The sequence below is a fragment of the Pelodiscus sinensis genome, chromosome 13 (genome assembly GCF_049634645.1).
Source record: "Pelodiscus sinensis isolate JC-2024 chromosome 13, ASM4963464v1, whole genome shotgun sequence".
Taxonomy (NCBI): Eukaryota; Metazoa; Chordata; order Testudines; family Trionychidae; genus Pelodiscus; species Pelodiscus sinensis.
Genome location: NC_134723.1, coordinates 4,334,330 through 4,350,083, shown reverse-complemented (window position 1 = coordinate 4,350,083; position 15,754 = coordinate 4,334,330). Strand labels below are relative to the sequence as shown.

Below are 15,754 nucleotides of genomic sequence, written 5' to 3'. Positions count from 1 at the left end.
CCAGCATAAGTGAATTTCACCATTCACAGTGGATGCATTTGGGTTAATCACGCTCATGGTTAAAGATTTGGGCCTTATGTCCACCTTGAATTTGTCTATTCCGGCTTCCAGCCATTGGCTCTTGCTGATCACAGAGATATAGGGCTGGAAAGACCTCGAGTGGTCATTGGATCCAGTCCCAATGCTGAGGCAGGCCCAGGTACCCCCAGACTCACTAGAACCCTCTAGCATCAGTAGTAAATGTTACATACAGAGTGTCCTCCACTCTCCAGAGACTTTTCTTTGTGGGAGGTAGAATCCAGGCCTCGGGAGGCATTTCTGAGTGCATTCGCAGCTGACCTGCACAGCTCTGCAGGTCAGTGCCAGGGGACACAGGCTCCTTGTTACAAAATCAAATGCAGTCAAATAAATCCCTGAGCGCAATAGCTCAGCAACATGGGCAATTTGTCTCCCAATCCCCCCGTGGATTAAAACGCTCACCCCCCGCAGCGTAAAAACACCAGCAAGAATAAAGAGATATGGTAATGGACACACCAGTGGCCCGGGCTAAATCTGTGTAGCTAAGCTTGACACCCGCTGCTCTTGCATGGCTCTGGGGTCTAGGGATGGACAACAGAACCTCTCACTTCCAGGCCAGCAGTTCCAAGCCAGCTCCCTCGTTGGACGGCTCAAGAGAGAGGCTGAGGACCGAAGGGGCCCTGGAGACTGAACTAGCCCCTCCCCTCTAGAAGCAGGCAACCTCCAGGTCTGCACTGAAGTGAATGAATGGGGGAGGGGGAACGCTGACGCGACACAACTTGGCCGAGTGGGAGTGTGACCCATTTATGGGAGGGACAAGCCCCCCGCTTCGTCCCCTCCTGCATGTCCCTGCATCACAGCCACTTGTGGCTGCGTGGGCACAGTCCCTGAAACAACCACACTGCAGCGCAACGCAAGGCTCTCCCTCGCCCTCTCACTGCCCCGGTGCAGGCTGAGCACGCTGTGGTGCCTGCAGCCCCCTCGGCAAGGGGCGAGCAGGAGGCTGGCTTCAGGAACTGAGCTTGCCTGGTACCACAGGACGCTAGCCACGAGCCTATGGCAGTGCCTGTGCCCATGTGCCACATGGCAGAGCCGGGGGCAGGCAGGGGACCTTTGCTGCGCATTCGAATCCCTTCTGTGGGCTAGCTGTGTATGTTTCTGGGCTGGGGCGTAAGCAGGAGCCGGCAATCAGCCAACCCGTCAGCTGCCCTCGCTGGGTTAACACCAGCTTTGAAAGGATTTTCATGGAGGCAGCACATGACGTGACTGCCCAGTTCTGCAGCCCAGTGCGCTGTGCCTGCCGGCCGCAGCTGATCAGATGGACATCATCCAAGGGAGATGGATTTCACGGATAATCCCAGCATAGGAAACTCACCCCTAACAATGGCTGCAGTTCCCCAGGGGCCTTCTGGGGCCCCCGGGACACGGATGTGCTCCTCTCCCAGGCAAAGGGTGGGAGGAACTGATTTTCCAGTTAAGATTTTGGCACTGCTTGCAATCTGCAGCCCAGGTAATCCGACCCGCTCTGTCGGAGCGCTCTGGCTCTCCTGCCGAGACACGTTCTCCGGAGGGATCGCCTGTCTTGGTGGGCTAAATCCAACCCTTCTGAACCCGACCTGGCCAGGGGGCTGGTGCGCTGGGCTCCAGCGAGGCTCAAGGGGGAAAGACTTTCACCCCTCAGGACACAGGGGCTTTTACTGTAGCCCTGAGAACACAACAGCTCTTGTGTCACCATGCGACAGGGATAAATGGCTCTTGCAGCTGCGCAGCCACCAATGCATTGTCTCCCTCCAGCGCTCTTGCTGCCCCACCCTCCCAATCCAAGCACCTAGAGATAGCCCCCCACCAACCCCCATGCACTGGGGCACAGAGGGAAGGATCAGATCTACCCTGACATTTGATTCAGTTACAGAATGGGACCCTGAGATGGGTACTAGCCCTTTAAGGCAGCGTCAACCAGCTCCATCTCATATGGAGATATGAAACCCCATGGTCCTGGCTAATGCTGCTGCTTCTACCCTCTACACTGCCCCTGCACATCCCTACATCATAGCCACATGGGCGGGCAGACTTCCGCAAGTGACCAGTGATTTTGGGTGCCCAAGAGGAGTCCCCTTGAAGGTGGCACGGTTTGCAGATGCACCCCTGTACTCCAGACCCCTCTACGGTTCTCAGATTGGACGCCTCAGAATCGAGGCACCAAAATCACAAGTCACTTTTGGGAGTCTTGGCTGTACATCTTTGGTTCTAATGCACAGCAGCTGCGGTGCCACAAGCGTCCGGTGCGGGATGTGAGCGTGTCTGACTCTACATCTCTGCCGCTCAGGAAAAGCAGCAGGAAGTTAAACAGCCCTTTGTTCTGCACAGATGCTCTGGATGCAGCGTAGAACCCTGCCAAACCCAAGCCAACTGTAGGCACATGAGTCACGGCGGCTGCACATCCTCTGTGGGCACATTGCAAGCGGATTCAGTGCTGATTCCTGCGGGTGGCACTAAGTCTTTATAAATGCCAGATTTATGCTGACCCAGCTTAGAGCTGCCCCGGGGACCTGATATTATGATACCACATGCCACCTGGCATGTGACAAGCAGTGGGAGTAAAATTACTGTTACTTTTTCACAGAGGAACCAAAAGGTTAAGTGATTTTCCCAAGGACACTCAGTGAATCAGTGGCATATGCAAAGCCAGAACCTGTCTTCTGAAACCCTGCTTTTTCCTGCTAGCTAACACTGCCTGCCGCATAGAAAAGGTCTCTGTTAGTTTTAGTTCTACCCCAGTGCCGAGAAGGAATCCATCTCCTTTCCGAACTGGGCTAAATAGCAGAGCAGGGGGCGCAAAAAGCAGAGGCTGAAACGTACCTGCCTTGGTAATCTGAGGAGGCAGCTGCTGGCTGGATGGTCTAGAGAACATCATCTTCTTGGTGTCCACCAGGAGGCGGCAGTACCCTGCTATCAGGCAGGCAAAATTGGTGGCTTCCGGCCACTCCATCAGCAGCACCAGTGGCTGGAAAGGAAAAAAGGAAAAGCAAATAAGGACAATGGGTTTCAGCTAATACACAAATGAAGCCAAGAGCGCCAAAGGGACTGTTTGTTGGACCTACACTGGATTGCATTCTTTTTAGGTAGGAGGGAAATGCTCCTCAATTCATCCCTCAGCTACGGCATGGCCACACAACCTGACCCACTGAGAAATGAGCCACGAAACACAACTCGACTGTATAACGGGGTGAACACACCCAACTTCCCCGTCCTTATCCCCAAATAGAAAACCGAGCTATAAGCGTTCACATAGAACTAACTCTGCCTACAGCGCCTAGTGTTAGAAGAATGCCACCAGGACCCGGAGAGGTCTGAAGAAACAGGAGCTGCCAGCAGTGAACCGTCAGGAAGGATGAATTATTAACTCCTCCCAACTCCTAATGTATGGCGGGGATTTACAGCTAACCATCTGGCCAGTTAAATCTGTACCTTAGGAGCAAGTGTCGTTTGTTTAGGAGAACATTTATCCTCATGCTAGAAAAGGGTTTTAATCTCCGCTGTGAGGGAAAAATCAGACACAATCTCAGCAATTCTAGGTGCAGAATATAGCTCTGAGATGGTAAAACTGTTTTCATCACACTAGGGAGAGGCTGCTGTTAGGAATGGACTTTATTTCCACCTGCAGATACAAGGTTGGACACACCGGGGATTTGCTTCAGTTCCTGCCATCAGCAGCCGGGCACGGCAAAGCTAAACCCCTGGAGTAGACAGGCAGAGCAGCTGTTGCACGGGCGCGGTTCACCTTGGTTTCAAGCAGCTCTGCTGATGCAGTCACCCCAGCCTGTCTACGTTAGGGGGTTGCCCAGGTGCAGCTGCACTGTAGCTGCCCTTTAACGGCTGGATTCGGGGCAGCCCTCCAGACAGCCAAAGCCTGGGGCTGCCCAGTCCATAGGAAGTCAACTGGAGTGGTTCGAGGAGTTTTAATATAAATGAACTGGGAGCAGTGCAAGAGGGAGCCTCCCGTCACTGCCTTTCACGAGGTGAGAAATGACTCTTGGTCTCACCTCATCTGTCACGGTACTAAGAGGCCACCGACTGGGGAAAACGTGACATACTAACACAGAGCGTGGCCATCTCCCAGGAGACGTGTGTATGGCTGAGAGGACGTGGGATGTCAGGGATAGCCGGGAACCTGGACAATTATTATTCATACTGCAGTTCAGCTCCTAGAGGGCCCAACTGAACTGGGGTGAGGGGAAGTGGGGGACAGTTGTCCTAAGCGCTATTCACACACAAGGAAGGATAAAATTCCACCTGCCAAGAGTTTCTATTCTAAGGAGACAAGACTGGGGAGAGACTGGATTTGCCAAGGTCACGCAGGGGGTGAGCGGTTGTGCGGAGAACCAAGATCTCCTGGTTCCCAGTCAAGTGCTCAGTCCACTGGCCCATCCTGCCACTCAGACACAAACCCCAAACCGCGCTAGGTTGCACTGGTTGGCCATTTTAGGAAGCACACGGCTTCACAGGCAGAGCAGTCCAGGGAGTTCCCAGAGGAGCTGCTGGGAGTGTTGCTCGGTGTTTGCTCCTGTTGCCATTCACAAGCTGGAGAGGCAGAGTTCTTTAGCATCTTCTCAGAGCCTACCTGGAGGCAGAGCAGGGACAGCTACAGTGGCAGCTTCAAAGAATGGAGAATATTCAGAGCTGCAAAGCGAGCAGAAGAGGACGGGGATGCAGATGGTGCGTGGTCCTGCTATGAGCGCAGGGGACTGGACTTGATGACTTATCGAGGTTCCTTCCAGTCTTTTTATTCTGTGTTCATAATAAGCAAATGCGCTCAAGCAGGGATCTTTGCCATCAGCATGTTTTATGGGTTTTAACTGTGTAAAAGGGGTTTTTACTGTGGGCACAAATAAACACTAAACCCAAGAATCAAAGAGAGTAAGAAGCGAAACAAGGGAAAGAAGTGGCTGCATCGTACAGCACACAAGAGCTCACAGGATCTAGACTCTTCATGCACTTCATGAACGCTGCCTAGCCTCAGTGGGAAATGAGGAAGGTAGCCAACGTGTTCTGCTTACAGCTAGTCAATGCTGCAGATTTCCCAGGTTTTTGAAGCTGTCTGTCGACAGAGGGAGCACTTGCTTTTCTCTGGTCTGGAAGCATAGTAATCTGAGCACTAACAACAAGAAAGGAAGTGGTAAGACCTGACGGAGGCCAGAGAAGCAACTGCCCACACCTGCCAGTGCTAAGAGGGGATGACACAAAATTCATTTCAATTCAGTCCAAAGTGCAGAGGCTCGTTTGAGTGCTGGTGGCACAGAGGGCAGATTTCGGTCACCGTGGCACAGAATTTAAGGGCAGACAGGACCCCTCAGCTCATCCACTCTGATCTCTCAGGCCACCAACACCATGCACCTCCCCCTCGCACCCAACAGCCAAAATAAGATCCAAGTATTACAGCCCATGGGAGATTAGACACAGGCGCAGAACTGGAAGGACTAAGGTTCACCCTTGCAATGGCAGGGAAGCAATGAAGTGAGATAGCCCCAGATGATCCTGGCACCTCACACACTGCAGAGGAAGGAAAAAGACCCCCAAGGGCATTGCCCATCTGAACCCGAGAGAAATTCTTCCCTGAGTCCCACATACAGCGATCAGTTACACCCTGCGCATGTGAACAAGAGCCAGCCAGCCAAGCCAGGATCAGAAATGGCCACTGGAGTAGCCTCCTCACAGGAGGGAACGCTCTACTGGCAGCAATATGATGGAGCCAGCTTCTGCCCCCGTCACCTGCACACCCTTGCACAGCGGGAAAGGCAGAGCTCTGAGAGCTGCCAGGGCCAAGTAATCAGCGCCCTGATTTCTCTTCACCCTTTGCAGCAAGTGGAGGCTGGAAGCAGCTTCAAGGGGTTTTTCTGCTAAACCAGACTATTTTGATTTTTGGACAATTCCACCATATGAATCAAGGAGACGGATTGTCCCCAATCTCTCCAAAGCGACTCATTGTCAGAGAAGCCCAGTCTGTATATTCTGTCAGGAGTGAAACAGGACTGGCTCTGTGATCAACACAAACTGGCACTTTCTGCATATAACTGAAAACCAAAGGGCAGAACTTATGAGGGCTACTAATGCTGTGTCCCTTGTCATGACTCCATGGGAGCACAACTACCTGGGTTTTGTTTGGTAATCAGTAAGGGTGTGTCTAGACTACATGCCTCCGTCAACGGAGGCATGTAGATTAGACAGATCGGTGGAGGGAAATGAAGCCGCGATTAAAATAATCGCGGCTTCATTTAAATTTAAATGGCTGCCCTGCTCTGCCGATCAGCTGTTTGTCGGCAGATCGGGGCAGTCTGGACGGGCCGCGTCGACAAAGAAGCCTTTCTTGATTGGCACAGGTATGCCCCAGACTGCCCCGATCTGCCGACAAACAGCTGATCAGCAAAGCGGGGCAGCCATTTAAATTTAAATTTAAATGAAGCCGCGATTATTTTAATCGCGGTTTCATTTCCCTCTGCCGATCTGTCTAATCTACATGCCTCCGTCGACGGAGGCATGTAGTTTAGACGTACCCTAAGATGCACATCCTAGCTGACTATAGCATTACTATTTTGCAAGCAAGAAGTCTTAACATCAGTTAGCATTAGCAGCTTAGCAAAAGTGTGTGTGGGGGAGAGGGGGGGAGGTGCATACTGCTTTGTAATTCTACAAAACACATTGCTTGATTAAATGATAATGACATTTAGGCGAATGACTGGTGCTGGTTTTGTTATACAGCTAGTCAAGTGTGAAGGTTTTATTATTGCAAATTAAATGTCGTCGTTAGTTGTACAACAGCACACTTGATCCAGTTGCTTACCCCCTAACTGGGCTGGTAAAAGAAAAGAGAAGGGATTGTGAATGAGAGAGACAGGAGAGGGTAAGCCAAGATACTTTACAATCCTAGCAATCTTGGTCCGTATGTTCCAAGCATGCAAGGAGAATGAGTTGTTAAAAAGCTAGTTGGATGTATTATATATTCCAAACATGCCAGGGAAATGGGTTGTTCAAAAGATACTTAGTTAAATAGGACTTGAGACTAAATGGGGATAACGTCCATTCTGAACAGTCAGTTGTTCAATTTACAATCAGTGTTGCTTGGGAATTTATGTAGCACTAGCTCTGAACTGCTTTCAGTTGGGCTGCTGAGCAATAATAATAAAGGAACTGATCTGTGCTTTATGGTGTTGTTTTCTCTTTGTAGATAACAGGGATTTACCACGATGTGCTTAGGATCCCAGACTTTGGCAAGGAACAGCGAGGAGGTGGACTCCTCTCGCTCCAGGTACTGCATGTCTGGAAAATCAACTTTTTCGGATAATTGTGGGGCTTCTGGTACCCTAACTACCCTACTGTAATAACAGTATTTATCCAGCTTGCGTGGTTCCACATAAACCAGTCAGTGCCAGTAGTCTACAGTAATCCTCATGGCAGATCATGTGGCCTGGGTGATCCTTTTTGATAGGCATGCTCTTTTTGCTCCCAGTTCAGCAAACCATTCAAGCACGATTAAATCTGTCTCTGATCAGCATAACGCTTCAGTATATGCTTAACTTTAAGTACGTGCTTAAGTCTCGTTGAAATCACTGGAATAAAAGTAGGTGGGTGAGTGCTTGCTGAATAGGGTTAAGCCAGGGATGTCAAATGCCAGAGCAATTGGGAAATCTGGCCTGGGAATCCCCGCGGGATGCGTGGGAGCTGCCCATTACCATTCCCCAAGTCTGGCCCTTCCGGCCACCACCCCGTCCTCTCCCATGGCACCCTGTTCCCCGAGGACACGGCATCAGGGGTTATGGGGGCCACTGGTGCGGTGTGGCCCCCTACGCTCCCGGGGTGGCAGGAGCCGTGGGGAAGCAGGGTACACTCAGCCGGTGCACCTCATTTCTTTAATGAAAATGTCCAGTAACAGTCTCCTGTTTTTCAACCAGCTCAATCAGGAAGCTGGTATTAGACAAAATCATGCTGAAAATATTGGGCAGCTCTTTGGAACAGCTTCTCTAGGGACAAAGGGTCTGTGCTAGCTCCATCAGAAGTGATAGGGCTCAAACGGAGAATCACTGGGAAAAAGTCTTTGCTTGCCCTTATGTAGGAGATTTGCTTAGATGATTAAGATGCTCCCTTCTGGCTTTAAATCCACAGATCTATGAGCAGGCATAACCACACTATGAATGTCAAGCTTAAGAGTGTTAATTTTGTGTCTGTTTCAGAGTCCTTTGCACTGCCCATCCAAAGCCAGAGAGCTGCCCATTCATGTGCTGCAATTGAACCTGAGGTCTGAATGGATATCATTTGCATTCTCTGGATTATTTGATTTCCAGTATCAAGTTTATAACTAACAATCTGAGCACCTGGGCCGCACAGGACAGCCACTTCTTCACTGGTCTCTGACCTTTTTCCCTGTAAACACTATTAGCTCTGACTGTCAATTGCTCATTGCAGCCAGGAACATTACTTCTCTGTTGTTTGTTGATCAATACAATTCCTAGTTTTATTTTGCATATAATCTGCGGGCCTTTAAAATCACTCTGCTTATTCCAGTGTGATCAGCAACAGCTTTTGCAGGGCAAATCTGGGCATCTGCCTAATTTCAGGGCCTTTGGGTATGTACCCCTGAGGTATATAACTTGGAGTATCTTTCTCCATCTTGATTCCAGTGGCTGCTGTTTTCAGCTGCGCTTGTTAGCTCATTGGTAGAGCCCTGCACAGATACAAAATTTTGTATCCACATCTACGGATGCGGCTACCCATGGATATAAAACAGAGATCTGCAGATCTCTACTGATTAGTTCAAGCCACGTCCATAGATTTTTCTAGAGAAAGCATGGCTGCTGCACTGGGAAGTTTCTCTCTTCTTTACACCATCAAATATACAGTCAACTATACAATCTTCTTTACACCATCAACTATACCAGTGTTTCTCAACCTTTTTCTTTTATAAAGTAGCCCCTTTAAAAAAAATTATAAGTACCCCCAGTACTTACAGTTTTCAGACACACACAATTTTTTTCTACCATTGCAACACATTTGTTTAAACAACTTAATTGTAGCCGGGCAGGCGATGGCATTTTGGGGTGTAAAAAATACAAAAATAATAAAGCACCGTAAAACTTAACACAAAAATTCAGTTTTCTCCACATTTCAGTTGTGTTGACGTACCCCCCAGACTTCTCGATTCCCCCTGGGGGTATTCATACCCCTGGTTGAGAAACACTGAACTATACAACTATACAAACTATGCAGCAGGACCTCTCTGACAACATCAGCATCTGTACGGTAACACTGTAATCTTTCATTGTGTTACAGGTCAGTTCAATGTCTCTGTGACTCATTGGGTTTCCTTTGGAGTTTTGAATGATCAAAACCAGGTTGTTTGTGACATAGCAGATGCCTTCTGTTTATCAAAGAAAGTTCTCGGCACTTTCCAATCTTCTGCGCCAATGGACTGCATGCTGAAAGCACCTCTGTTTTCACCCCAGGCCACAGTCTTGCACTTGTTTTCTTATTCAGATTTGGCTTTGCATGGTCCAGAAAATGCCAGCTCCATCAGCTATTGAATCTCTCTCATCTTTCTGGATGGCTGCTCGATTCCCAGGCAGTTTTGAGTACTGGGAAGCCAGCAAAATCCACTTTGTTCTAGATGGTAGAGGAACGATATATCTTATTGGGTGCCTTGTTTTAATTGCACCGGCAAGACTGCGTAGCAGCATTTCCATCTGCTCTGCCCAGCTACAGGCATGAGACAAAGGAAGTCTCAATCTTCCTCTTGCTCTCTCCAGAAGGAAGGGTTTCAGCCTGGTTCAGTGCGCATAAAACAAATGGGATTCCTGCAGTTCGGAGTAGATCTTGTTATTCACATAACCCTCTCCCCATCACCACTAGAAAGGCCCGTGCATGGCACATCTGGAAGGCCTGCTTGATTCCCCCCACCCTCATTTTTAGAATTGTTCCAGCAGTTCCTCTAAAACAGATGTTGCATCAGTGTGAATAAACTCTCTGCCTCACACTGTTTTCAAGCTCTGTGGAGTCAGCATAGTATTGTCACATGCAGGCAGGGGTATGTGAGCACCAATGCTCCCTACTGGCTAGAATCAGAACTGCTCCACTGTGTGTCATAGGTGTGACACTGCAAGTGAAGAGTTTCCTTTAGGGCAGCTGTTTTGAACCTGGGCTTTGGGAGAAGCAGGGTCTGAGTTCTGTCCCTGCCGCCACCACAAAATTCTGGGAGGCCACGGTGAGCAGCACCATGACAACTGGGAAGGTGTAGATCTTACCGCACCGCAGAAAGGCCCGACTCCTCCATCTAGCAGGGAGAATGGGCCCATCTTCAGCTGGTTTCAGTCAGCATCGTTCTACTGACTTCTCTCCAGGATCTGGCCCAGCATTATTCTACCCCTAGGTCGCCTGCTTTGTCACTTACATGAGGGAGCCGGGCCTGGCGTAGCAGGAGGGGAGGTGTCAGCTCAAGAATTAGAAAGGTACAGACTGTACTTTAGAGAGCCTTTTATTTCCATTACACACTGGAAGCAGCCCCAAGGCCCCTGGAAGACACTGAAATCAATAGTCAGATTCCAGGCACAGTAGGAGCCAGGGATCTTTCTGAATTAATTTTTTTCGTTGTTTTCCTTTGTAAAGTCTTGATCTCTGCTAAGTGCTGGCTGGTGCAGGCCCTGCTAGGAGACATGAAGCCAATTACTCTGATGCTTTTGACGGAACAGTGCCTGGCTGGTCTCCAGCCACCTGCTGCTCCTCGCTCAGATGTGCACCATAGTGGGGTATGACATGGGCCCCAAGTGGCAATTTCCACTCGGAAAAGATGGCCCCTTTGAACCCAGAGATGCCATTGTGAGATGAGCTGGCTGCCACGTGGCATGCGGGCTGGGTGCACAAATCGGACACATGTGGCACTGGAACAATTTTTATAGTGGGGAGGCTGAAGGTGGAAACCATGCATTTGGGCTGGTATTACTACTTCAAGCCAGGGGGTATGGCAGCACCCCAGTTCCAGAACCCATGTCTTTTTTAGAGGGGGGAAGCAGGGTCTCTCTGACAACTCAGAAGCATAGAACCCTAGAACTGGAAGGGACCTCCAGAGGTCATCAAGTCCAGTCCCCTGCTCTCACAGCAGGGCCAAGCACTGTCCTGACAGGTGTCTGTCCAACCTGCTCTTAAATATCTCCAGTGGTGGAGATTCCACAACCCCCCCGGGCAATTTATTCCAGCGATTAACCCCCCCTGACAGGTAGGAAGTTTTTCCTAATGTCCAACCTGAACCTCCCCTGCTGCAGTTTAAGCCCATTGCTTCTTGTTCTATCCTCAGAGGCCAAGGAGAACAATTTTTCTCCCTCCTCCTTGTAACACCACCTTAGATACTTGAAAACCGCTCTCATGTCCCCTCTCGGTCTTCTCTTTTCTAAACCAAACAAGCCCAATTCCTTTAGTCTTCCCTCAAAGCTCACGTTTTCTAGACCCTTAATCATTTTTGTTGCTCTTCTCTGGATCTTCTCCAATTTCTCCACATCTTTCTTGCAATGTGGTGTCCAGAACTGGACACAGTACTCCAGCTGAGGCCTAATCAGCCTAATCAGCATAGAGTGTCCACAACACTCCTGCTAATGCAGCCCAGAATCAGGTTTGCTTTTTTTGCAACCGTGTCACACTGCTGACTCATGTTTAACTTTTGGTCCACTATGACCCCTAGATCCCTTTCTGCCGTACTCCTTCCTAGACAGTCGCTTCCCATTCTGTATGTGTGAAACGGATTGTTCCTTTGCATTTATCCTTATTAAACTTCGTCCTGTTTACCTCAGGCCATTTCTCTAGTTTTCCAGATCATTTCAAATTTTGACCCTATCCTCCAAAGAACTTGCAACCCCTCCCAGCTTGGTATTATCTGCAAACTTAATAATTGTACTCTCTATGCTATCATCTAAATCATTGATGAAGATATTGAACAGAACCCGTCCCAAAACAGACCCCTGCAGAACCCCACTTGTTATGCCCTTCCAGCAGGACTGTGAACGGTTAATAACTACTCTCTGTGAATGGTTATCCAGCCAGTTATGCACCTACCTTATAGAAGCCCCATCTAGGTTGTATTTCCCTCGTTTATTGATAAGAAGATCGTGCAAGACCATGTCAAATGCCTTATTAAAGTCTACATATACCACGTCCACCACTTCTCCCCTCTTATCAAAGAAAGCTATCAGATCGGTTTGACATGATTTGCTCTTTACAAATCCATGCTGGCTGTTCCCTATCACTGTATTAACTTCCAGATGTTTGCAGATCAATAACAACAAAAAGCAACCAACTACAAAGTGGATGTGTTACCCTCTTCCCCCCAAAAAAATGATTATTGTAAACACAGTTGTAATGAGCCCAAACCCATTGCAAAGATCGTTTCAGTACAAAGGGACGGATTAATCAAATCACTAGGTCCGTGAGAACAGAATGTCCGATCTGAACTCAAAGAACAAGCCTTGAATCTAATCAGCTGTCTGTCAGATTGATGTTCTGGGCATCTACCAGCCTGCCATGGAATAGCTAGGATTACGTTTCTTGGGATTAAACTAACCTGCCTCGTCATCTCCTTTCCATTGGAAATTGGGCCTGGCATAATCCTGCTGGGATTGTCATGTGGATTTTTACATGGTGCACCGAGATGGAGAGATTTGCATCTCTGTCCGGGCCTAGAGGCCACTGCCTCCCCTCAGGACACTTGTATGCACAAGAGATCTTACACTCTACAGCAAAAATAAAGAAAAAAAGCAAACACCCTGGAAGGGTGCCGGACAGCGTCTGGGCTGCCTTTCTAGGACCACTGATGCTCCACAAGTCACAGCCTAGCTCCGGAGCGGTGAGTGTGGAAGTGCAGCTGAGAAGGCGGGAGGCACATGAATGTGGATTTAGGCCCCTTCTTTATCCCACTGCTGTGGGGCCACATGGGCACTGCTGTGTCCACGCCACTGACAGGCCATTGCTGGGACCGTTGCTCCAAGTCACCCCCTTTCCCACAGCCACACGCGCAGGAGCAGCCTGAGGCCGGCTGTGGCAGCTGGTGCCCCAGGCGGAAGGCGCGATCGGCGTCCCCGCCTGCACGGCTGTCAATGGCCGTGATGTAATCATGAGGCACCCCATTGCCCAGTGACATGATCATCGGGTGCCCGGGCCGCCAGCACCCTAGGCAACTGCTTAGTTTGCCTAGGCTCACGGGCTGCCCCGGCACACACGCTGTGCCGCTGGCTGGCAGCCAAAGTTGTGTGGGAACCATAATGGCCCGGTGCGTAGGTTCCAGTGCTGGTGTAATTCACCAGTGGCCAGCAAGCTGTGCTTTGCATCCTTAGGGTCAGAGCCAATGCTCACGGCAGTCACTGGCTAGACCCATCGTGTGAAACCCTCACCCCAATGAACGTAATACAAGTTTTGCCACTGACTACCGTGGCCAAGATTTCACCTCCGTGGACCTCAGCAGGCACTAGATACCCTGGAGAATCTGGCTCCGTCTTTTCTTGGGCACCTTTCAATTGCTGACTTTTATCGCACTGTTCTATTTACTTTGCCCCGTGATGTTTGCAAGGAGGAACGCCACCCACACTGCAAGCACGTCAGCAGTGTAACAGGCATGACTGCAGCGGTGGCTGCTGCCTCACACAGGTTGACTTTTTTGCATTTCTTGCCACCCAGTTTGAATTTCAGGTTCCTGTGCACAGACATGATGCTGCACTGTGTGGATTGCAGAACCAACGTGGCAAGTTTGACATCTAAGCCAGGTCTACACTGGTGGAAAAAAATTGATGCAAGATACATAACTCCAGCTATGGGAATTGCATACATACCTTGCACCAATTTTCTGGGGTGGCCCCACTGCTGGAGGTCAATGGGAGAAATGCTCTCGTCGACTTGCCTCACTCCTTGCAATAGCAAGTAGTACCGGCACCAACGATCTCAGCATTTGATTTAATGGGTCTTTACTAGACCTGTTAAATTGAACCCCAGAGGATTGATCACCAGCGTGTCAATTCTCCAGCAAGTGGAGATGGCAACCATTCACGAACAGTTACAAAAATCAATCATCGGCACATTTCAATTAGCCCGTAGTTTTGTAAAACCTGACCCATTTGACCAGACCAGGGAGTCCTTAACTCAGAAGGATCCTGGGATAGCAGAGGAGCTCAAGAGAAAAGCAATTATTTCCGAGTGAATAATTTATTAGATAACCAACGCTGCTGTTTCCGCTCATGAACTATCCACGAGCAGCTTATGACATTCTCAAATGTAACGAATCTGAAATTATCCACGGACCCATGGAGAAGCATGGTTAGGTTTTTTTGGTCACATAAATTGCATGACGTGCCTCTTTCCTGATTGGATGCATTTTAACCCTTATGGCTGCATTTAGGGGGCACCCAAAATTGATGTTCTGGAATTCGACATGGCCTTTCTGCACAGATCCTTTAACGGTTAGAGATGTAAATGGTTAACTGGCTGAGGCCGCAATGGCAGCCTTCAGCCCAGGCGGGGGCAAGGAGACCCCCGCTCAGTTGCACTGCAGCCCCAGCCGCATCAGCAGCCCCTGCCCTGCTGCTCGGGCGGGGACATGGGGACCCCAGCCCGGCCATGCAGCAGCCCCAGCCCTGCACCCCGGGTTGGGACAGGCGAGACCCAGTTCAGGCAGTCCCCTCCAGTGGGATCATGCTATTTTACATCCCTACGAAGAATCACTTCAAATGTGCGGTTTCCACAGTAACCTCGTTGCTCAAATATCTACGGAAAGCAGTCACAAAAGAGTCCTTGACATAAGCAAAGCAGATTCCATTTTTTATTCCAGTGACTGCCCAGAGAAGAATTTGTAAGGGATTCACCCAGCCCTGGTAGAGAATGCGGAACATGAATCTCGCTAATCAGGGGAATTCCTAGAGGAGAAAGCATCACAACCTGCCTTTGCCCAAAATGAATCTCTTTCACATGCCCTCCCAGCTATTCTGCCGAGCACCTGCAGATTTAGAAGTGGGATGTAGGTTTGACTCCAGGTCTCTAGAGGAGTAAGGGCATTCTTAGAACACTGCCCTTGAATGGTTTAAAATCAGAAGAGATGGATTGATTTGCATCCTACTGTTTAGCCAGAACAGGGGGAGCGACAGTACAATAGAATAATTACCGAAAGCAGATTAGCACTTCAAGGTAATGATTTTTCTCCCTCTCATTTTAGCCTGTCTCATCCATTGCGGTCCTGTCTAGATTAGCATGTGCCTCATTCTGGGCCAGACGCGTTGGCTCTGAATCCCTGTCTTTGCACGTGGAGTTAATTAAGACAGATGGCAACAGCCTCCGTTAGCACACTCCAGCGTTAGGATAATGGTAGACCCTGATCTTCGGTACCAGCAGGATAGCTTTGCCTTTCCTTCTTTGAGGAAGGGATGGGGGCATTTTGGACAGACATCCTGACCTTCGTAACAAGTCCTAGTTCATGAATGTACTTGGTGGGTGGATGAAAGTGCCACATGAGAAGTGCTGTTGTCACGGCAGGTGGGTGTGCTTCAGGGCAGGATGCGCAGTGGGTCTGCTTCTACAGCGGGGGGATCTTATTCAGAAAGTTTTTTAAAGCTGAGGAGACTGTCTGGCTCGAGGGACCGGCCATGCCCCGCACAGCATTTCCTGGCCAAGTGCCAGTTCAGATCTGGTGCCGGGGGACAGTGAGGAACCAGGCGAGAGCTACCTG

General features: G+C 49.6%; 1 protein-coding gene across 1 annotated transcript in view; it reads right to left on the bottom strand.

The window, feature by feature from the left end:
- Window positions 1-15,754, bottom strand: part of FRMPD3 (FERM and PDZ domain containing 3) — a 135,782-nt gene that overhangs the window by 9,475 nt on the left and 110,553 nt on the right. Inside the window, exon 14 of the mRNA XM_075896708.1 lies at window positions 2,878-3,022. Within this exon, the coding sequence (XP_075752823.1) occupies window positions 2,878-3,022 (145 nt within the window). The remainder of the gene's footprint in view (window positions 1-2,877; window positions 3,023-15,754) is intronic.